We start from the raw sequence: 22,130 nt of genomic DNA on the forward strand, positions 1-22,130 counted from the left end.
CTTCCTTGGAGTTGGGGGTTAAAAATCTATTTGCCAACTTTTCTTGCTGTCTTCTTTCATCTTTGTACCGATGTGGAGGTACCAGACTGCTTTACCAGATGCCATTTAAACTCAGAGGGTTGTTCCCAGGCAGCCTGTGACTTTGTTACTGTGTTTTGTTTTGTTTTGTTTTCCGTGGTTCAAAGCTTCCTTCAGGCTTTTCTTCACCTTCTCTACCATATTTCTAGATGTTTTTAACACAATAAGTAAGATGTGGTAGGCTAAAGCTGGTAGGTAGAGTTTAATTTAAGTTTAGAGTTTCATTTAGAGTTTCGTTTAAGTTGTACCCACTAACTAGCTATTAAGTTGTACCCACTAACTAACTATTCACAAACTGTACTTCTTTCAGTACCATACTGGTTGATTTTCAGGGGTGTGGCAAACTCGTATTACCAAATTAAAAACCAGACCAACATGTGTAACCCTTCCTTGTTTGTACTGAAGTGACTTTTCTTTATCCTGGTACAACATCTTAGAGCGCTCTGACTGTACTGAATTTTGGTGACCACTTTGATGACTTTCCTTTAGATCTCAGTGGCATATTTGATAGTTGTTTTGATAAATCATGAGCTACATGTGTTGCTGTAGTACATGCTATGCATTTTCACAATAGTGTCGATTGTCTGTTCTTAATTTCTCATAGGCACCAACTTGATATAGGAGTTAGATCCAATGGTGAATATCACAAATATTGTTCAGGAAAGACATAACAAAGGGGGGAAGGTGCAAGTCTAAACCAAACGTATTGAATACCCATAATCTGCTGGTACCAGAATTCTTAACTGCCATAGTTTCTCAACCTGAATTTTGAGACTGCAGTTTAATCCATTTATTTGACCTTTAAGTAACTAGGAGGGCTAGAAACTTCAGGGAGAACAAATATTTAAAGAGAGAAGTCATTCCAGAGAAATACCGGGAAACAGGGCTGAAAAATAACCAGCTCTCCATTCTCCCTCCCCACCTTCATCTTGAAATACCAGCAGAACTACAGAAAACAAAACAAAACAAAACAAAAGTGCTGGTAACATGGGGTTGCCTTGCTTCGAACCTAGACAAGTTGCACATCACAGGGGCTCCTGCTGCACCTGGGTAGGGAAGGGATGTCGGGAGGTTCCTTGGGAGGCCAAGGCTCACTCCGTGAAAATGGTAGAAAAATGCAGCAACATTGGACCAGTTCCCTGTGGCTTGGTCCTCACATCTGGAAAGCAGGGATAATGCGAGGTGCTTTGAAGTTTACAGATGGAAGAAGACCAGATAAGCACCGAGTGTTATTTTTATCCCAGACCTCAATCTGTAATAGTGGCTCCAGATGCAGCTTCAGGAGAAATTATCCATCCTGCCGGCACCTGCAGATTCCTCTGCAGTTTATCTGAGATTTACTTGGGAACTAGCATTTATTCCCAGTGAATGTGTACATCTGTTGCTTTCAGTTGCTACTCAGGACTGCTCCACTACCTTGCTACAGGGGACAGGGAGATCTCACTGTGTTTCCAACAGCTTGTAGTTACAGGCTACTGTTGAGTTCCTAAGATTTAGTGATCACAATTGGTCCAGAATCAGTAAGCAGGGAGTGGGGGACAAGGGAGGTCCGATCCTGCCTGCAGTGTTGGGGTGGGCAAAGAGGGAACAAAAGGTGCTCCTAGGCTGATACATAGGATCTGTATAGCCTAGCTGGCTCTTCAGCAGTTTGTTTTTTCTCAGATAATCTTGGCAAGTGCTTTCTCCTCCTGGAAAAGGTATAAGCAACCTGCCAGCTTATCTCTGCTCAGGTGGTCCTTCTCTCACTGGAGCTGCACACCAGAGAATGTGAATCATTAAAAGTGAAATAGGAGCAGATGTTCTGCATCAGGCTTAAACTAGTGGTGTATGGTAGCTGCTTTATCTTAATCTCCAAAATCCCGTGCATCTTTTGGAGCAGTCTCTTACTCATCCTGTTTGACATTCATGCCTTCTTTTGAAAACGTTTGCATCTTCCTCCTCTGCTCCAAGCCCTCTGTGGGTTTGAAAGTTCAACTTGAGCTCTGGTGATACTGAGTGCAGCTTGCAAAAGAGATGCCGTGGGGGTTAAATAAAGAGCAGCCAAGGAGAGTGAGGAAACAGCAGTGAGAAACATGAGTGAGAAAGAAATTCAAGCAGAACAGTTAAAGCTAACCTTAAAATAACTAGGATTACATTGGAGTCTGCATTGCATTAACAAGGGGCTCAGAGAACAGTGGCATTAATAAGGTGAACTGGGGGGCCTTGACTGCTTCCACACAGCATTGTAGGGAAAAACAGAAATTGGGGGCATGAACTTGCACATGTATAAAGGTGATGGTGAAGTAGAAGTAGAGAGCATCCACGCGGACAGAAGAAGTTGAACAAAATTGCAGTGTGTTCCTGGAAGCAGTGAATCCCACGTACCGTTTTCCCTTGTGGACAAAGCTTATTTTTAAACAAACAAAGCTAAAGTTAGGTCATGGAGCAGGAAGAGAAGGTCTTTAAAAACAGTAGGAGTGGGGCAGGGGCTCTGTAAGGCTTTCCTGCTCATGCCAGCTGGGGTACACAGCAGTTGGAAAATGCACATGGGCTGGAGCACAGGAATGGATATAGGGCTGCAGATCAAAGCCTGACCAAAAGCATTTAAGCGTGGTCCTTGCAAATGGGACCTTCACACGGTGACCTGCTCCAGCTAGTATTAACCTCCAGAAGGGATTTAGAAACAACAGGATAAGCAGACTTTTACAAAATCAGTTTTATATTTGAAATGCAAAGCTAAAAGGGTTCGGAGCATTTGAATGCTGTTGTTAATCTCTAGGTCAGCTGTGCTGATGCATCTCGTACAAGGCCTGATACGTTCAAAGAGCAAAATCCGCTGTTAATTACCAGCATGTTTGTGGGAGGCATTTGTGCCATGGAAGCCCTCCCATGGGGCAGAGGGCACGGTGGTGCTTGGCAGCTCTCTGTGCCTTGTGAAGATGGGTCCTGTAGCAGGCAACGCCACGAGCCGGGGGAGGAACCATTAGCTCTTCATTTGTATGGATACAGTGGGTGGAAGCTACTGCACAGAGTCGCTAAAATGACAGCCCTTTTAGCTGAAAACTGTAATTTAGGTTTGCTTCGCCTGTCAGGAATATCAGCTTTTCCGGCATTATGTGAACTTGTCACTGTCCCCCACCCCTAAATCCTTGTCACCTGGCAGCTCTGGAGAAGGACAACCGCCGTTCAATAAGCCAGGACAGCATCAGCTCCCATTGTTTCTCAGGAGTCAGCGGGTGCCTTTGCTGCCTGGACTGAAGTCACCAGAGGGATGATGGCAGTTCCCAGGTACCAAATGGCTGTGGGAACCAAGGATGCTTCTCAGACTGCCCTACTAAACTCAATCAGTGGCAGCATGTGCTTTTGTCACACTGCTGGTGGATTTTTTCAGCCCTATCTGCTTACCCAAGCAAATGTCTTCCAGTGCTCGGGTGCTGTCTGGAGACTCCAGGAGCAGAAGCCAGTAGCTGTAGGTATGGATAGCCGGGCTGTCAGTTCCCCCATAAGTACATTTTGGCATAAACCACCAGATGCTACGTTCTACCTGTGCTGCAGGGAGGCTGCCCGAGCTAGCAGCTGAAGGCAACGCTCACCCAGCCACACAGGAGGTGAAACAGCGCCGGCCCTGTGCCTGGGACAGAAGCTGTCCTGTTTCCCCCTCTGCAAAGGAGAGGGCACATTTCCATCTAGTGCACGCTCTTGGCTCTCGCCGTGCACGCAGCTGAATGCCTCGACTCACTCCCAGCTTTCCAGCCACGTCCCTGCGGGCTGCAGGGCTGCAGGCTGGCACTTCTCCCCCTCGCCTGGCCCTGCTGCTTACGGGGTGGGAGGGGGACATTGGACAGGGGCATCTCCCCTCTTTCTCGATCTCCTCCATGCTCAGGGGCAGCAAGGACCCACTTTGGGGGATTTTACATGCCGAGGGATGCAGAGTAAGAGCTAGCTGGCAGCTGGAGCTCCTCCTGGCCTTAGCTGGAGTCCTCAGGATGCAGGTGGGACAGGGCATGCAGCGAGGATGCGAGAGCAGCGAAGGGGGAGCCAGGCCTCTCAGCAGATGGAGAGGGCGCTGACGGGGCTGGCGTGTGTTCAGGAGCCATGAAAGGAGCAGGGCGCAAGGAGACAGTGCTTGGCTGCAGCCGAGAAAGGTCCCAGAAAACGGGAGCTCAGAGTGGCCTTTTCTGCGCGACCGCTTCGGGAAGTTTAAAAAAGACTGAGCAGTAAAAAAAAAAAAATAGATGTTGGGGGAAGTGATTATGTGCAATTTCTTTCAGGGTGTAGTTGAGGGAATGGTTTAAAAAAATAGCAGCCATTTAAAGACATACTAAGAATTTGTTCTTCCATTGTAAGCTAACATTTACTGTGCAGTGCCTAAATGGATCTGTTATTAGATGAGACAGAGACCCTTAGAAATCACAGTAAACACAGCTGTAGAGATGAGGAAAATTAACAAGGCTTCATGCTAATAATTGTACCTTCCAGTAGTATTAATCACTGACGAAAGTTACTTTTAACATTGCCCTCATGCTCTGATACAACAAGTCTTAGTGTGGCAAGTCAGGCACTTAAAAATACAAGCCAGACCTTTGGGATTTGTCAGGATTTAAAGCAGATTACCTAGGCGTGTGTTCTGCTGCTGCTCTTTCAGTGCTGTGCCAAGGTCTCCCTGTCTGCAGGACAGAGTGACCCAGGGAGACACGAAGTTCCCAGCATGGGCCTCCTGGTCGGACCTGCAGGGCCCCAGGCGTTGTCCTTTGGGTATGGCTGGCATGGTGGATGGAGCACGCTGCCGTTTGGGAAGGGGCACCAGTGGCTGGCAGAGAGGGCAGCCTTATGCAGATGGTATTTGCTTCCCAGAGAAGCCTATGGTAGAGTCATTTGTGGTCTGCTGCTGGCAAAGAGCTTCTTTCAGTGCACAAACACTCAAACATCTTTTTTTTTTTTTACAACAAAAACAGAAAATCTCGCTGAAGCAGACACGGCAAATATTCAGTCTTTTGCTTTGGTCTCTCTCTGGGCCTAAAGTCCAATGTCTGCCCAAACGTGACACTAGGTTTGGACCAAATGCTAGTGGCTGATTTGGAGCTGAGCCTCCCTCAGGACTTGAGTCGCTGGTATTCATCTCAGGGTAGAAGAGATAGATCTAGGAAGCTCTTGATGATACAGACTTTCCACGTCAACCCAGAATCATTTTTCATTCCGTGGCAGAAAGGTTTCTTGGGAAGGCTACTGTAATTAAGGTTATAAATGGATGCTGGCATTTTAATAGAGAAGGTCCTTTGTCTGCTCACGCAGGGGGTCATTTGGTTCGTTTTGAAGAGTAGCAGGAAGGTGAGAGCTTTGGGGTTAACTGTAATTAAGGCTGTGGAGAAAGAGCAACCCAGGTTAGTTGCCTTCTGTGAACATCAGTGAGCAGCACGGATGGAAAATTTATCCTTGGAGTAGTGTGTCTTAGTCTGAGCAAAATACAACCTCACCAAAGGAAATTAAAAGAAATACAGTGATAATTTAGAATGGTTTAGTTAGAGGAGAGCTCATAGCAGGATTACACACCCTGATGTGACGGACCGAGGGCTCGGTAGACAGGGCAGCAGCTGCATCGTAGCATTTGCTCTTCTCTCCTAGTTACACCTCTTTACCTTAAAATAGTCCACACAGCATTTCTTGGTGGGGACTGACCCTGTGTCCCTGGCTCATGGGAGCAGCGGTGGCCAGCATGGAGGTGACAGAAGGGTCCTACACACAGAGCTCATCCTGGTAGCGGGGGGCAGGGGCTCAGCACAGCTAAAGACATGGCTTCGTGGTGCCTCTCGCCTCCGGCAGGCTGCTAAGTACCTTGAATTATATGTAAAGAAACCAGCTATGCAGCAACTATCTTCTGTTTTTCTTATTTGGGTTTCAAAAGCTTGGGAGCAATATTGGCGCGTTGCATGCTGAGCTAAAAATTGGAAATGTATTACCCTGATTTAGCATGGGACTGAGTAAATTGTATTCAGTTAAAATAGCAGATATCCTGCTGGGAAGAAAATAAGTATTTCTACTTGACTGTGTGACACCTAAGCTGCAACCCAGAGGTACGAGGGGAGGATTTGTGTGACCGAGAAATCCATTATCGCCGGATGCCAGGTCGGAGCTGGCTGGGGTGAGCAGCACGCTGGTGTCCCGCGCAGCTCCAGCCCCCCAGGCGGCCTGGAGGGCGGCCTCCTCCTCCTCAGGGTCTCACAAAGTGCTGCCATGGTGCCGCCAGAGCACCTGCCAGGCCTTGGTCTGTCGCTGGTGTGATGGTGGTGCCTTGTCCTGAGGGAGGCCTTGTCCTGAGGGAGGCCTTGTCCTGAGGGAGGGCTTACTGTGAGCGCTAGCTGGTCTCTGCTTGTGTGGTCCTGCAGCGTTTGCTGGGACCTTTGTTTCTGAAGGATGTAAAATACCTGGGTTTGCAGCAGCAAGCTTAGCTTTTGAGGAGAGCTTTGTGCCCTTAAACTCATGCTGAGTCCAGCAGCCAGCATCATGAAGCTTGAAGGAGTCACAGGGAGACTCCTGTACACATGGCAGGGTCATGTAGGTTGCTCCTAACACCTTCCATGCTGGAGATGCCTCACTGTTTTACAGCACAGACATACCCTATCCTCTCCGTTGGGATTTTTCCCACATCAAAACTGAGTGTTGTTTAGCTCTGTTACTACACAGTGAGTCCGGAGAGCAGGTTATATTCCCTTCCTCCTTCTGGAAGTTATGTGTTTCTGTATTTACGTATCGACTTCGTCCCGTTTCCCCGCTCCACCCAGTTTATCTCACCCCTACTGCCATAATGTCTTGGAACAGATAAATAAATGTCAGTGTTTCCATTGTCTCCTGGATGCCAGCTCTGCTAAAATGCAGTTCCTCACTCTGTTTTTTAAGGGCTACTCCCAGCCACGCCCTGGCTGACTCCACGCATCCCCAGCCCAGTGCTCCTCCTGGTGCACCACTTGCAGATGTCTGTGGCATGCCTTTTGCTAACTTGTTCTCAAGCCTCTCCTTGAAAACCACTGCTACAGCTCCAACAGTTGTGGAAGGTCCTAGTTGTGAAATGGCCATCCCTGGGGACTGGGAATGGTTATAAGGACCATGCCTGAGCTCCCGTGTGTTACAGGTTGTACACTCAGGTATGGAGCCAGCCTCCAGTTACGTCCGCATGTGTTGGAGGGGAAAGGCTAGAAAGTTTTCATTTGAAAATGAAATTCGTAAGACAGCCAGACCTTTCAGCTTTTTAATATGAGCAGTGATTTATGGCGGCACTTAAAGAATGAGCCAGAAGCGGCCAGATTCATCATGCGCTGTCCTTCCCTGTGGAGGCGGCGGCGAGGCTGGGCTCGGGGGCAGAGCCCAGCCGCAGAAAGGCCACGCAGCTCTGATCATCATCCCATCCATTAAGGTGTCTCTGGGCCCAGCCCCAGGCTTCGTCCACTTCTTTTGGCTGTGAGACAAAAAGAGGATTGGCTATCTGCTGAATTCCTTTCCCCACTCCCTTCTTGCAGCTGCCTTGAAACACTGAGGAGGTGACAGCAAAGTGCTCATTGTACATGTAACGGGAGGCTCCAAGCTTGTCTTCTATATGTTAAGTCCCAAGAAACACACCGGCATTAAGTTTTTGTGCTGTAATTATTCTCAGCTCAAGGCTCCTCTGTACCCAATGATTTCTTACCTCTCAGGTGTTTAAACTCAGTCATTTCAATTTTGCCTGTCCTTAGTTTACAGGATTCCCGTATAGCCTCACAATAGCAGCAGGCACAGACATGCTTTAGTCAACCCGTTTGGACAGATCGTATGTCCTTCTTCCTGGGCACTTCCAACTTTTCTATCTTTCTGTTCCAAAGAGACCTTTTACAAGTGTGTACATTCACCTTACCAGCCGCAAACCCTGCTTACTGCATGAGCCCTGGCACCACACAATTTCTAGCAGAATGGCAATGGAAAGGCTTGCAAATATGTGTGGGGCTACAAAAGTTGTCATTTTTAAAAAGTCTCACTCTTTTCTTCCTGAATCCATACCTGTATCTCTTATTGTTGGGTGGAGGCTTAGGATGATTGAAAAGCTGGCTTTAACATACAGCTGGTATTGTTTGTTGTCGATCCCTGCTGTGACCCTCATGCCAGAGAGAGCCAGCTTGTGGTTTTTCAAGGAGATGTCGTATTATTTAGGCTCTGCGTGGTACTTTAAGACAAAAAGGCCAGGACTTAATGACCTAGTAGTGACCATTGGCAGCTTCACCTGCATGTCTTTCTGCCACTGCATTTCGCCTGGTTTAGTGTTGTTTCTTCTCCAGCACCCAAAGACGAGTGAATGCCAAAGTTAATGCTGATGTGTCATTATTCAGATAACTGTAGCCTCTGGACACAAAGCAATGCAACTGCTGAGTTGTTTCACCCTTCCCTTCTACATACATGCATGCAGACACACACATGAGGCGTGTATAGGAGGAAGAAGGAGGGAACGTGTGAAGCAGTTTAGGATTTTTGACAATACAGTGCTAGCAGCTGCAATGTAAGACTGTTTTCACTCAAAAGTTTTGATCCTTTTTTTTTTTTTTTTTTTCCATAGCCCTGGTGCATTCTGTACGGTGGGAATTTAAAATGTTATGGTTATCTTCAGTTGCAATAGAGAATTACTTGAAATAAATGCATATTTTGCCTTATCTTTGTGGGGCAATAAGTTCAATGAATTAAATGGAGAAAAGAAAGCAGCTTTGTAATATTTCATGAATTTTCCTTCAGAGGATATAATTTGTCTCTAAAATTTTCTTAGCACAAATGCTCCTAAGTTAATATTAGTTTTATTATCTTATATTATCCAGCCACTCGGTAGAGACATTTTCATAGCAAATTTGTATTCTAGTTTGTCCATCCTCAAGTTGTCAGCAAAGATGTAAAGTATTTCCATCTCCAGCATGCATTATGTGCTTTCTAGTCTGCTTTATTGGACTCTGAACAAATATTGATTGAGGTTTTTGTGGGGTTATTTGAGTTCTGGGATTTTTTGAAAACATTAAATCAAGAATAATATACTATGAAATGTAAAATAAAGTATGAAATATTTCAAAGCTGTTACTTTTTTTTTTTTTTTTTAGTCCAGTCCAGGTCAGTTTAATTAAATCTCTTTATCTAAAATTTGCTTACTCTTTTAGATTCAGTGTCTTGATTCACATTACTGTCTGTCATCTATATAAATTGTAAAGAGTAATAGTTATGTGTGATTTATTAGAACCACTTATGTTTGGACAATGACATATGAAGCATAGTTGCTTCCCCTTTATTGTCTACTGGTGAGTGTTTTTAAGAAAGCAATCTAGAACTTGTTGCCTAGAATGCAGATATACCACATATGGCAGCTATAGATCCAAGCTTTAAAAGCCAACCACTAAAACAATGTCTAAAATATGTTTATAGGTTCAGGGCAGTCCATCATGATTGTAACAATCATATTCGCACATTTTATGTTGAAAATGGGATTGGAAATGGGCATGTGTATAACCTCATGCTAAAAAAAAAAACAACACCCCTAAACATTTGGGAAAATATAAATAATATCAAGAGACATTTTATACAGTAAATGCCAAACACCTCCTGAAATTCAGATGGTGTGGTTGATACGCAGGAGGAAGGAGAGCTACTCTTATTTGAGATTTTTCAGCCAAGTGAAATATTAGTCTCCGTAGATGTCACATAAGTAGGACCATTAGTGCCACCTATAGTTAGTCTGTCTGACACTTTTCACTTCAAGACCTTGCTTTCAGTGGATTATGAGTCTGCTATGCACAGGCTCCAAACAAATACTCTCAAGAAGAAGTTGGTAGAGATGAGCTCTGGTTCATGCTAAGCTAAGCAGTGCTACTGGATAGACACAACTCAGAGTTCAGCGGAGATGCTCCTAATTTTGATAGTTTCATGGACTGCAGGTAGCAGGAATGCCACGGCAACTTGCATAGTTCTAGCACAGGACAGAAGCCAAACCTCCAAACACAAGTGTAAGTGAAGAGCTAAATGCAGATGCAAATTCTTTGTTAATGCAAGGAAATGGCAGTATAGAAGGGCATGGGTCTGCAACCCCCTTTCATATTGTTTGTCCTCATTATTCCACTTTAAACTAACTTGGTTACGTTTACCCTTCATCCTGCCATGCCCAATGTCACGTTAGCACTCCCCGCATCGATTATTTGTGAGCCTGGTTACAGTCATTTGCAGAACAAGCAGCAGCTGCAGGCAGTGCAATAAGAATAAATAAAACCTTGCCTTACAGCAGTTTGAGGCACTTCTTTGCACTCTCATTTTTTATGGAGAGGTGAAATTTAATGAAGTTTGTCGTTTTTTTTTTGAGTGGCACCTTGGTTATTTCTGTCTGTCCATTCAAGAAGTGCTTTCATTGCAGCCATCTACATGAATTTTATTGATCTCTGCTCTGAGGCTGCATTACAGTACACTGTTCGATTAAAATTAAATAATTTAAAATGTCCTTGCGTTTAAATCTGAACTTGCTGCTTGACCACCAAGCTTGGAAAGGCCCTCAAAGATTATTTTATCCTGCTGTGCCTAAGCAGTCAGAAGAAAATACCTCCCATCTCATTACTGTAATTTACCTTGAGTAACCTTTGCATTTCACAGGCTGAAGGTTGTAAATTCGCCAGCGTATGTGTTTCTGGTCAGTGTGTTCTCTCCAATGCACAGCAGAGAGACAGACCTAAACCACGGCAGATGCCTGAGCTTTGGCAGGAGCTCCGTTAAAGGCTCCTTGGTGCCATACCTGGCTGTGCTAGTTTAGCAAGAGCTACCTCGTAGCTCCTGTGTGCTCCTGTGTGCTACCAGCCAGGCCAGAGCAGGTGCAGAGCTGACCCCAGGGCACTGGTGCATGTTTGGTAAATGTAGCTGGCCAAACTTTTATGCCATTTCTTCGTATTTCCTGTGTGCTAAAAAGAGAGGGAGACAAGTGCCACTTCAAAATCCACGAGTGTTGCCTTTTAAGTGAATTTGATGTAGCGCAGTCTCGTTTGCAATTGCAAAGACGAAGGCTGCGTTTTTCCCCTTGCTCCGAATGCCTGAAAATCTCATTAATGTTGACGTGTGGAGAGAAAGTGCTTTAGCCCATTGATGTAGGAATGAAATCAGGAGCAAAGCACAGCTCTACAAAGATTCATCTGTAGATTAGGGTCAGCAGCAACCAGTAGATTATCGAGTCTGACCTTCCATCTAATACAGGCCGCAGAATCTCATCCACTTAATGCTGTATTTATCAGAAGAACAGCATCAGAGAAACAAATACAGTGCGTTAACATATTGTAATGTAGCAGTATCTTCAGGCTTTTCTAGTGTTTACACTAAAACCAGAGACAAACAGCAGTACTATGCTATATGATATTGATGTAAAATCTGCAGAAGGAGAGCAATTTGGGCACTTTATCTGCTTGCAGAGAAGAATTCGTATGTCTGTATGTTTGCACAGGGTTTTGTTTAGTACTATGAAAATCATTCACTGGTAACTAACCCGTATAGAGCTGACCGCTAGCTCTTTATCTCTCTGAAAACAGCACAAATTGAAATAGGGATTTATTTATTTTCTCCTAAGAAAAAGTAATTTTCTTCAAACATCTGTGTGGTCCTTGACAACTGCTTTCTAACATCTTACTTTGGAAACTCCCAGCCAGTTTCCCTAGGAAATCTGAAGCACATTTCACATCGGTTTTCTCCTCCCTTGGACTACAACACAAAACTACCCTTGAAATGCACCTGGAAGGCATTCAGGGGGATACCACACATGCACAAAGCCAGTCTAAAGTGGTCACTCTGGGCTATTGCATGTTTTAGCCATTAGCCAACATTTTGCTGAACAAGGGACTAAGGAGATGAGTTGAGGAAAGTCTCATGGAATTCGGAGGAGAAGTGGTGATTGGCCTTGTACAAAATACAGAGGTCCCAGGCTAAACACATAAATGTTGTCCTGGAGGAAAAACCCTCCTGCCCAGGTCTGAGGTGCACCAACCCCGTGGTGTTGCCCATCATCACAAGAGCATTCCTCTGCAACCTACCGCAGCACAGAGGGAGGGGGAGTCTCAGCTGCTCAAGTGTTGCAAAAGCTTTTGCTGCCCTTGGGCGGGTGAAGCCTGGGCTTTTAGGGTTTGCCTGTAACAATACCATTTCTATCTCCCTTCATTCCACAGCTCACACATCCTACGACTGGCTTAGTTCCATTTTTCTGTCAGTAAGATGCTTTGGGGGATCTTGTTGTCTGGTCTGGTTTTTGCCTCTAAAGTATATTTCAATCCTGTTTTGTTGCTTTCTTTCTTTCTTTCTTTTTTTTTTTTTTTCTTTTATATGAATCAGAGCTTCTGGTATTGAAAGCAGAGATTTGACCCGTGACTTCAGGAACCCCCAAGCTGCTGCAGAGCCATTTGCCCAGGGTATTTACCACACAGGGGAGGGGGAAGGCTCAATACGGCCCTGTAGCCAAAGGCTAAATACTCCCACAGCAGATGAATGTCATCTGCATTGCTCCGACTGCTTCATTGCAGCATCCTGTGATTCATGTTAACCGGCCTGGAAGGCATTAAATAAGCACATTGGGAAGACTCAGCATTCAAGAAGGCATCTCAGACCTCTTTGCCCATCAGGCTGGAAGGTCAATACTTGCCTTACTACTTGGCTTTGAGGCTAAACTAATTACTGTGCACGAGGCTCTTTGAAATTGACAGCTAAGTGGTGTTAAGTAAATGTAAATGCCATTACCAAAACCTTCCCTCTGCTGCTTTGATAAAATTCATCCAGAATATGTAAAAAGACATTTATATCAGTGAGGGCACTTTGCACAGCAAAACAGTGCCATGCAGGGACACCTCAGGTAGCTCTGAAAAACCAAATGCAGGAGCCCTGCATCAGCATGATCCTTTACCTGAGATAACAGACTGTGTTTCCCGGAGGAGTCCAGTACCTGCCTTAGCAGAAAATCTTCCTCCTGTTGCTGTACAGGATATGGTGGCTGGTGGCTGCTGCACAGCAGCCCAGTGGGCTTTATGGGCTCCCCCTAAGAGATTACAGCCTCTCCAAAGCCTCCAGTAGCAATAATAGTAGAAAATTAGGGAGCTATTAACAAAATAATAAAGGGCTATGGGTGAATATAGTGCTGTGTGTGTTAGAAGGCTGTGTGCTCTTTCCTTCTGTCAGTCTGGCCTTAGCAGAGAGGCAAATTTATAGCTAATATTCTCCCAGCTCCCCAGGAAATCATGTCTGTGAGAATGGTCCCCTCAGGAACTAGCAGGAATCTCCACGGGCTTCATTTCTTTTGCCAAGGTCATAGCCAACAAACAAGCTGAGATTATAAATTCTCTAGCGTAAAGATATCAGCAATGAAACCACACACTGTTTTCATTTCGACAAACTTTCTGAATCTGGTGTCTTCCTACCCTACCTCAGCAGCAAAAAGTCAGGCAGGGTCTGACTGCTGTAGCCGTGGGATGGGTTGCAGAGTGGAGGTTGGTTTTCCAGGGCTAAGAAAAGCGGCAACCACATCTCAGGATGTGAGGTTTGTGTAAATACATGTGTCACCAGGATGTGTAAGCTGTTACACTTCTTTGTGTTGGTGTCAAAGTGAAACCCTGGGCAGCTTGTACCAAGAAGTTTGGAGACAAAAAAAGCTTTATCTTCTAGCACAGGAACGTTTTTACTCAGCCTCATAATGAACTGTTTTAAGTTCCATACAAACACTAATCTGCTTTTCTGTGAGTTGCTTAGTAAGTAGAAAGGCAGTAAGAGTTTCCAACCTGCTTGACTTACTGGTACATCTTCTCTCTTTGCAGTTGTCCAACACGGCGATTCTTCATCAGATTAGACGAGACCAAGTGACAGACACGTGCCGAGCAAACAGTGTGTCTAGCAGGAAGCGCCGCGTGCTGACGCCCAACGATCTCAAACACCTGGTGGTGGATGAAGATCATGAAATGATCTATTGCTATGTTCCCAAAGTGGCCTGCACAAACTGGAAGAGAGTCATGATGGTTTTGACGGGAAGAGGCAAGTACAGCGATCCAATGGAAATCCCGGCCAATGAAGCCCACGTGTCTTCAAACCTGAAGACCCTCAACCAGTACAGCATCCCAGAGATCAACCACCGCTTGAAAAACTACATGAAGTTCCTCTTTGTACGCGAGCCCTTCGAGAGACTGGTGTCAGCCTACAGGAACAAGTTCACACAAAAGTACAACACTTCCTTCCACAAGCGATACGGCACCAAAATCGTGAGGCGCCAGAGGAAAAACGCAACCCAGGAAGCTCTGCGTAAAGGCGACGATGTGAAATTTGAAGAGTTTGTGGCATATCTCATTGACCCCCACACCCAAAGAGAAGAGCCCTTCAACGAGCACTGGCAGACTGTGTACTCCCTCTGCCACCCTTGCCACATTCACTACGACCTCATAGGAAAATACGAAACACTCGAAGAGGATTCGAATTACATCCTCCAGCTTGCAGGAGTCGGCAACTACCTGAAGTTCCCCACCTATGCAAAGTCCACGAGAACTACTGATGAAATGACCACAGAGTTCTTCCAGAACATCAGCTCGGAGCACCAAACGCAGCTGTATGAAGTCTACAAACTTGATTTTTTAATGTTCAATTACTCAGTGCCAAGCTACCTGAAATTGGAATGAGGGATGGGTTGGGGGGAGAGTGGGGAGAGAAAGCTTGTTTTATTTAAGATTTTTATTTGTCATAATAAATATGGAGAGTGGGTTATTTTGTAAATTAATATTTTCTTTTTTTTTTTTTTTTTTGAATGATGCTGCGAGCAGCACAGTCAAAATTATTTAAATCAACTGTAAGAAAGGACAGCTCTCTTTGCAGGGTAACAGGATTGTGACGATCTAGCTGTAGAAATTAATAATACTGCTACACTGTTTAAAAAATGTTAATAGTGTTCTGGTGAATTTCGTTGATCTTGCATTCCTCAAATTCTAATTAATGTTATTTATACTTATTTAAAACATGGTCTCTTGGTAGGTTTCACTTTAGCAACAGAGATAAGATAACATTTGGACAAAAGGAATCTGGATTTATACTTTCTTCAGTTGAGCTTGTCTCTGGATAATAATATGCTTCCATTAGCCTTTCATACAGGTAAACACAGGTGTGGTTCTTGATACCACATGCTTTGAGAATAATGATGGAAATAATTTCTGCAGAAAGTGATATTGCACTTAAGCATACTAAAAAGCTGTCTTTCTAGCCCTGAGAGGGAAAAAATAAAACAGATTTTGATAGATACGTGATCTCTAAAATCCATGACTAAAAGAAATGTGAATGTATTCTTTGGGAAGAGAAACCATGAACTTTTTTTAAATCTGGACTTAATGGTTTTGTCAATAATATGATGCGTCCCATTGTCTCATAATTTGAAGCCCACCTGCACAAATGAATGCAGATTGGCGGATGCTCCATCTGAAAAATCAGCATTTTGAAAGTGGCTGTGGAGATTTTTGAATGCCCAAAGCAATTGGTGTTCACTTAAGTCATACCCAGGATGAGGTTACTAGGGGAGCTCCATCCGCTGAAAGTCTTGCCTCTCTACTTGATCTTAGGGTGGGCAACCAGAATTGGCTAATGTGCTCCAAAAACACCAGTCACAATATGTTGCTTTAAAGAATGTGGAGATATCATTTAAAAAGTCAGAAAGTCATCTTCGTGTTGATCTCTAAGCATGCAAGGCAATAAAAAAGGTCTCTAATCTTCCTACATGCTGGTTTCATGGCTTTTTCCTCTGGGGAAGGGGGAGTCTTCTCTTTTCAGTTGTTGCTGACAGGGATGCTTCTGATTTCCCATGGTTAGGATTTCATCTCAGTCAGGTCTAGAAGAGCACAGCCTTTTTACCGAAGGTGAATGTCTCCGTGGCAGTTGTTTCGCTTGCTTTAATGTGATGCCTGTGAGACATGTGGCCCGGAGGGCAGCAGGAGCTGAGTGGGACGTGGTCTGGAGTCACCCGTGGGTGTCCTGCCCCGGGGCCTGCTCAGGGCCAGCGCTCACCTGCCCTGGGCACTGCGCTGAGCACAGAGCCGAGGCTTTCTTCCAGTACCAGTGCTGGTAACTGTGTAGTCCTCAGGGTGACCGCCTGTGTTTGTGCCGCCAGGCAAGCCACAGCTTTCCAAAATCAAGGGGCAGCTTTGACTGTGTGAGGCTTCGTTAGCCTGGGGTTTTGTTCGGGGAACAGAAGAGAGGTGATTGGCAAAAGGAGGCACAGGCTTTAGGTGAGGCATTTGTGGGAATGTTTGAAAACTGTTTGCTAAAAAAGGGTTTTGAATTGCCTGCATGCGTATCTTCTTATGATCAAACCCAACGCTTCCAAAAATTAGTGAAGGTTTAGGTAAACTCAGTGGAAGGTGGAGCTGCTGTAGTAGTATCAGAGCCAGATCCTGACAATGTTGCAGTGTACAGTAGCTGATAATAGCTGCTGAATTACATAGCCTCCAGGACACTACATGGTTAAAGAAGTAACATAGGTCTGTCTTATTTTGTAAAAATAAGTCACTGAGTAAATCTCAGTGGAGAACAAATTAGCATAGCAAACAACAGCTGAACTCCTTTCACGATTGTGCTCGGTCTTACCCAGGCTTTGGGTCTTTATTTTTTTAATCATAGCCTCCAAATAAATCTCTCATCCACTCTGGAACAGGCACAGTTTTTGTAACCCAGGTCCTATTTATAACCCTGATGGCTGGTGAAGCACTGACTGCCTGAATCTGACAGCTCTGAATTCCTGAGTGGTTTCTGATTGCTGACTAGTGCTTTACTTGAAAGCAGTTTGTCTCATTTAGAGTATGTGGAGCTGTTGCAAGTGCCTATCACAGTGTGTCCCGTCTTTCTTTTATTTGTAGTTTGATGGGTATATGTTTGTTAAAAAAAAAAAAAAAAAAATTGTATGAGGGTAGATTCTCCCTTCCCCCCCCCCCCCCCATCCTGCAAGCTGTTTCTGTGCCTGTTTCGTGTTGTATCCAACAGTGCTAATATTTTTGTCCCAGTTTTTCCTCAGTTATCTGTTAATCCACTCCAACAGAATGTGATTTTTTCTTTAATTTAAGAAAAAAAAAGTTGCTTCAGAAAGTAAATATTTTAAAAGCAGGGTGTGCATTCTCCCTTCTTTCTGTACTTTTTGCCTCGCTCTCTCATCACCACATTTTTATCTGTTCTTAAATATTCTCTTTAGCTTCACCGCTTTGGAGACACACACACCAAAAAAACAACCACACATATTTGACAGCTCTGATAAGGAAGCTTTAGGTGAAAAAGCATGTTTAGAAGAGCTGAGGGCTGGGTGCTGCTGGAGCTGGGATTGTTGAGAGCAGTGCTGGGCTCATTCACCCCTCTGCCTCCATGCAGAGGCCGGCCTGAGGCAGGTGCCCAGCTCTGACACAGCCTCCATGTGGTCTGGAGCAGGCACTTAAAACAATCTCTTGCTATTTAAAAAATCCTGATCCCAAACTGCTGCAATCTGTCAATTTAACGTTTGATCTGTTCTGGGGTGCTGTGAGTTGGTTGTAGATTCCTGTTTAAAATGAAGAGCTGAGATGCCGGATATGATCATGTCCTGTATGTTGAACGCAAAGCCCTCGAGAGGTTGAAGGAGGACCACAAATGTTAAGGAATAGATTTTGTTTGGACTACTGGGTGTGCTGTTTTGACTGAGCCCAAAAAAAAATAAAATAATTCCTTTCCCATGACCCCATGTAGGTTGTGCCTCCTCATCTCAGAGAGCTGGTGGCCACCGCCTGCAGTGAGGGGACCAGAGCAGGCAACCCCAGCAGAGGTCGGGCCTGCTCCTCAGCATGGCCTCCTTGCAGGGTTCATTTATAGGTGCGGCCACAGCTGGTCCCAGGAGATGAGCAGGCAAAATTGAAACACGGATGTGTCCGTGGGGCCGCAAGGCCAGCCAGGGAGCCGCTGTTTTGTAAAGAGTTATGGTTGAGCAGTGGTGAAAGTAGAGAGGAACCAGCGGGTTCCTCTCAGTCAGTCCCACTGCCCACCTCAGCCACCAGCCCCCTCAAAGCCGCTGGGCCTAGGAGTGTCGATCTCCATGCAGGATCTGCTGGTGCTTTCCCATCAGCAGGCAGGGCCAGCACAGCCCAGCAGCAGCAGCCACTCCTCCCTTGGCTTAGTCCCCCCAGATCACCCCAAGCACCTTAACCTGGAGCCCAGCCTGGATTTGGCCCACCTGAACACAGTGGTGGCTTCAGGGCGTGGGGGGCCCCCCAAACCTGACTTCTTCCATGTTTCAGCCTCTTCATAAACCATGCCCATTGTCACAAAAACTTGCAAACTGCCTGAACCATGCGCTGCATAAGACCTGTGAAATAATTCACAAGCTGAAGTGCTTTTAGAAGTTGACCCCAGATGTCTTAGGGTTTCACTGTAGTCTGCTGCACTTTTCAGGTACAAAAAGGGACTGTCCTTACTATTACTCTTGTTACAGAGAGTGTTATTTTCTTACATGCATGCACAATACAATGTGTACGAATAATTTAACATCAATGTGGGGTTGGATTTTTTTTTTTTTTTACCTATTTGTATGCAGTAGAAGGCTTGTTGTAGAAGAGTATCTCCTCATACCTAAATATACTGTTAATAAAGAAAAAAGCTAAATTATACATTGCCAACACAAGTGTGAACTGCTCATGAATCTTTCCTTAAAAAGCCATTCAAGCCTGATTATTTTTCTAAGTAACTTCAATTAAATTGAAGAAAGAAAGTTCCTCTCTGTGTGCTTTATTTCTGGCTCATGCTTTCAGGGTTGAGGGTGGGATTTTGTTCACAAAGCTTTGCTTTCTCACAAGGGTTATTGCAACAGGACAAGCAAAAGACTTAAAATTTGCTGTGGCACAGCAAAGCTAACATCATCTACCAACATCCCTTGTTCCCTTCCTCTTGGAGTTCCCAGCCAGCATAGCTGAGGGCTGTCAATTTAAGACTGTAGGATGCCCAGAAACACGATCCCACCTCAAATGAGGGTGCTTTGGAGACAGTTCAATGAAATAAACTCCCACTGTCTGATGAGCTTAAGGTCATGTTATTGCCCATCCTCATGAAAATTAGCTAATAACAGCTTGGTGTTAAACATTTCCAGCAGCCCCCAAACCTGTGTGGCCTCATCTGTGATTTTCACTGAGACCACAGCTAGCCCCAAAGCAGAAACTTCCAACCGGGCTTTGAAGACAAACTTGGGTGCGGAAACCAGCACCGTAAATTATTTAGGCAAAACATACATTTAGGAAATACCTGCTCACTGTGGTGGCTGTGTTGGTGGAAGGGACCCTGATGGTCAGCTGGGACATGCTGCTGCTGCTGCTGAAGACCACCAAGGCTAGGCCAGGTCAGCCGTAGGCCGCCTGGCTAACTAAGGCCAAATACTCAACCTCTCCCTGTAGGTTATATGCCTCAGGTCTCTGAACATGGCAGTAGGCCATCACTCAGCCCTCTCCATCATCAAAACATCTCTCTTGAATTGAGAAGGGCCCCAAAACTGGATGCCATATGCTGGGTGCAGCAGGGCCAGCGGCAAACAGGCCCTTTGATCTGCCAGCCCCTGCCTCATGAGGCAAACTGCACTGTGAGCCATGCTATTCACAACAGAAGAAAGCTAACAAATAAAGAGATACGAAATATACTGAGTAGGTGTCACAGCACCTGTTGGGGCACTCACTGCCTGTCATTAGTGTCCGAGCCCATTCCCACTGCTAACACACCCCCGCCCTAATTAGCAGGCAGAGTTGCAGCCCAGCTTCCTGAGCCGTGCAGCATTGAGGCAACAACCTCCTCGGTGCCAACACCACCAATTTGTTTCCTCTACAATCTCGATCAGAGAGGGAGGTAATTAAGGAGGTCTCGAGAAGGTCTCAATCTAAGTGAAATGCTCAGCCTGGCTCCAGACACTGCGCTGATTGCTCTGCCTCCCCTGGCAATTTGGCAGGCATTACACATGCTTCAAAGCAACCCAACCCCGTTCCGTCAGTACAGGGGCTACGAAAGCTGCTGCGCTCCTCTGAGGAGTCTACCAGCTTTGGTAACAGCTGTATTCATTCACAAGGGTGAAGTGCCCACTACTGCCCTATGACAGCAGGGCCGTGGCACACCCAGGCATGGGGGAGATGAGTGTGGATCCTACCCATGCCCAGGCAGGCGAAAAACCTGTGCAGTAAGCCCACGGGAGGTGACACGGGGATTGAGAGAGCCTGCCCCTGTGGTCATATATCATGCTCAGTGTGGGCATGACCTTTCATCCGGATGAAAATACATTTCATGTATTTCTATCATAATTAAAAAAATAAAATCTGGGAAGCTGGGAAGAAAGGAGTAAAAAAAAATAATAAAATAAACAAATGCAGCCACCAGCAGAGTAGAAACTAGAGCATATGCTTCCTAAATTGCCGTGCAGGGCTTTTCTCGCCAGCTATGTTACACATAATTACATACAAAACTCCTGATGCCACAGAAAAATAGCTTGCCTTCTCAGTTGCACTTACAGCTCTGCCATAGCTTGAAAATTTTGAAAAACTAGAGACCAGATCTATTCTGCAGTGCTCAAAAGGACAACATATCCTAGAGCAACCTCCCCAAACTGCTTGCAAATCAGTTGTTAAAAATCTGTTTGAAGAGAAGAAACAACTTTATTTTTCCTATTTACGTGCCACACAGCCTCTCCTTTTACCCTATATGCCCCGTGCCAGTCTGTGGAAGCACTCAGGCTTCTGGAACAGGGCACTGCCCATGGCCACTAACCCGCCTCTGCTGGGTAAGTCCAAGGTGCTTAGGACTGAAAATAGCACCTTATTCACAGAGGATAAGTTTAGAAAATATTCAACTATACATCGTTAGAAATATCTTTTTCCCACTGTTTGAAAAATTTTACTGACTTTAATATTGAAATTAGGTTCTCTGTCATTTTTTTTGAGTGAACACAGACTTGATAACGTTTTTTTAGGTGTTCAGCAGCACACCGCCTACCAATTCACAACAAATGCCCATATTTGGAAAACAAGGCTTTGCATTTCAGGTAAAATGATGTGTTTTTAAAAACTGTATTTCAGTCAGAGATTTTACTTAAGAAACAAGCAACCAGCAAAGCTGCTTCCCTCAGCAGGGGAAAAATCAAAAGTTTATGACATTGTTTCTATTTTTCGACTAATATATAAAGCTGTCAGGGTAACGCACAGCTGAATAATGACAATTAATCCATTAGGCTTCAGTTTATTCCAAAACATAGAATTATACTGTGGCAATCCATGACTTTTCAGCTAGCGAGAGGTCTCCATGGTGTCAGCAGCTATTTGCAGTGCTACATCCCTCAGAAGCCCATTGCAGCCCCTATCTTCCTGGAAAGGCTTCCACAAAGCCAGCAGTTAGGCATCACCTCGGTCTTTCTTAGGCTTAATTTAGTCAGACCTATCTTAGCAGAAAACCATTGTACCCAGATAAAACAGGTTGTTTTACTTCTAAAATAGGTGTTGTCTGTTTGCTTGTTTTAATAATGGTTCACTCAATTAATGCAATCAATCGATGCATTTTTTTTTTTGCTATTTTGTAAACCCACAAGAGACAGTTGTATTAAAAAAAAGTCAAATCAGACCATGCAGCATAGCTATGGAAAGGTGAGAGCTGTTTGCAGAGCCATCCATGTAAAAGCTGACACCCGTACACTCAAGAAAAAACAAAATATTTTCCTTCCTCGGATTGTAGGTATATGTGATTTATTGGGAGTTTTTCCTACAGTGCTATGGAAAGAGATAACAATTCAGCTATTGTGTATTAATGTACTTTGCTATTTTATCATAAAAATGTTACTGCTGTATATGCAATAAGATTTTATGTGCAATATGTATCGTTCCTACAGCAGATGCTTTTAAGACTCCCTTTTTCACTTAGGAAATTTTCAAAAATTATATCTGCAATTATTTTTTACGAAAAAAAAAAAAAACTTAAAGTCAATGGTGCAAGAATTAGAAGGAGGAACAGCTGAGTGAAATTCAGATGAGGTATTAAGTCTGTGTAATTATGGAAAAGGAATGGGAGGAAAGTTA

General features: G+C 44.7%; 1 protein-coding gene across 1 annotated transcript in view; it reads left to right on the forward strand.

The window, feature by feature from the left end:
- Positions 1 to 14,720, forward strand: part of CHST11 (carbohydrate sulfotransferase 11) — a gene marked incomplete at both ends in the record, with an annotated part of 164,225 nt that extends 149,505 nt beyond the window's left edge. Inside the window, one exon of the mRNA XM_084286037.1 lies at positions 13,872 to 14,720. Within this exon, the coding sequence (XP_084142163.1) occupies positions 13,872 to 14,720 (849 nt within the window). The remainder of the gene's footprint in view (positions 1 to 13,871) is intronic.
- Between the last annotated feature and the right edge of the window lie 7,410 nt (positions 14,721 to 22,130).

The sequence above is a fragment of the Netta rufina genome, assembly GCF_964035555.1.
Source record: "Netta rufina genome assembly, chromosome: 1".
In the NCBI taxonomy this organism is placed as follows: Eukaryota; Metazoa; Chordata; class Aves; order Anseriformes; family Anatidae; genus Netta; species Netta rufina.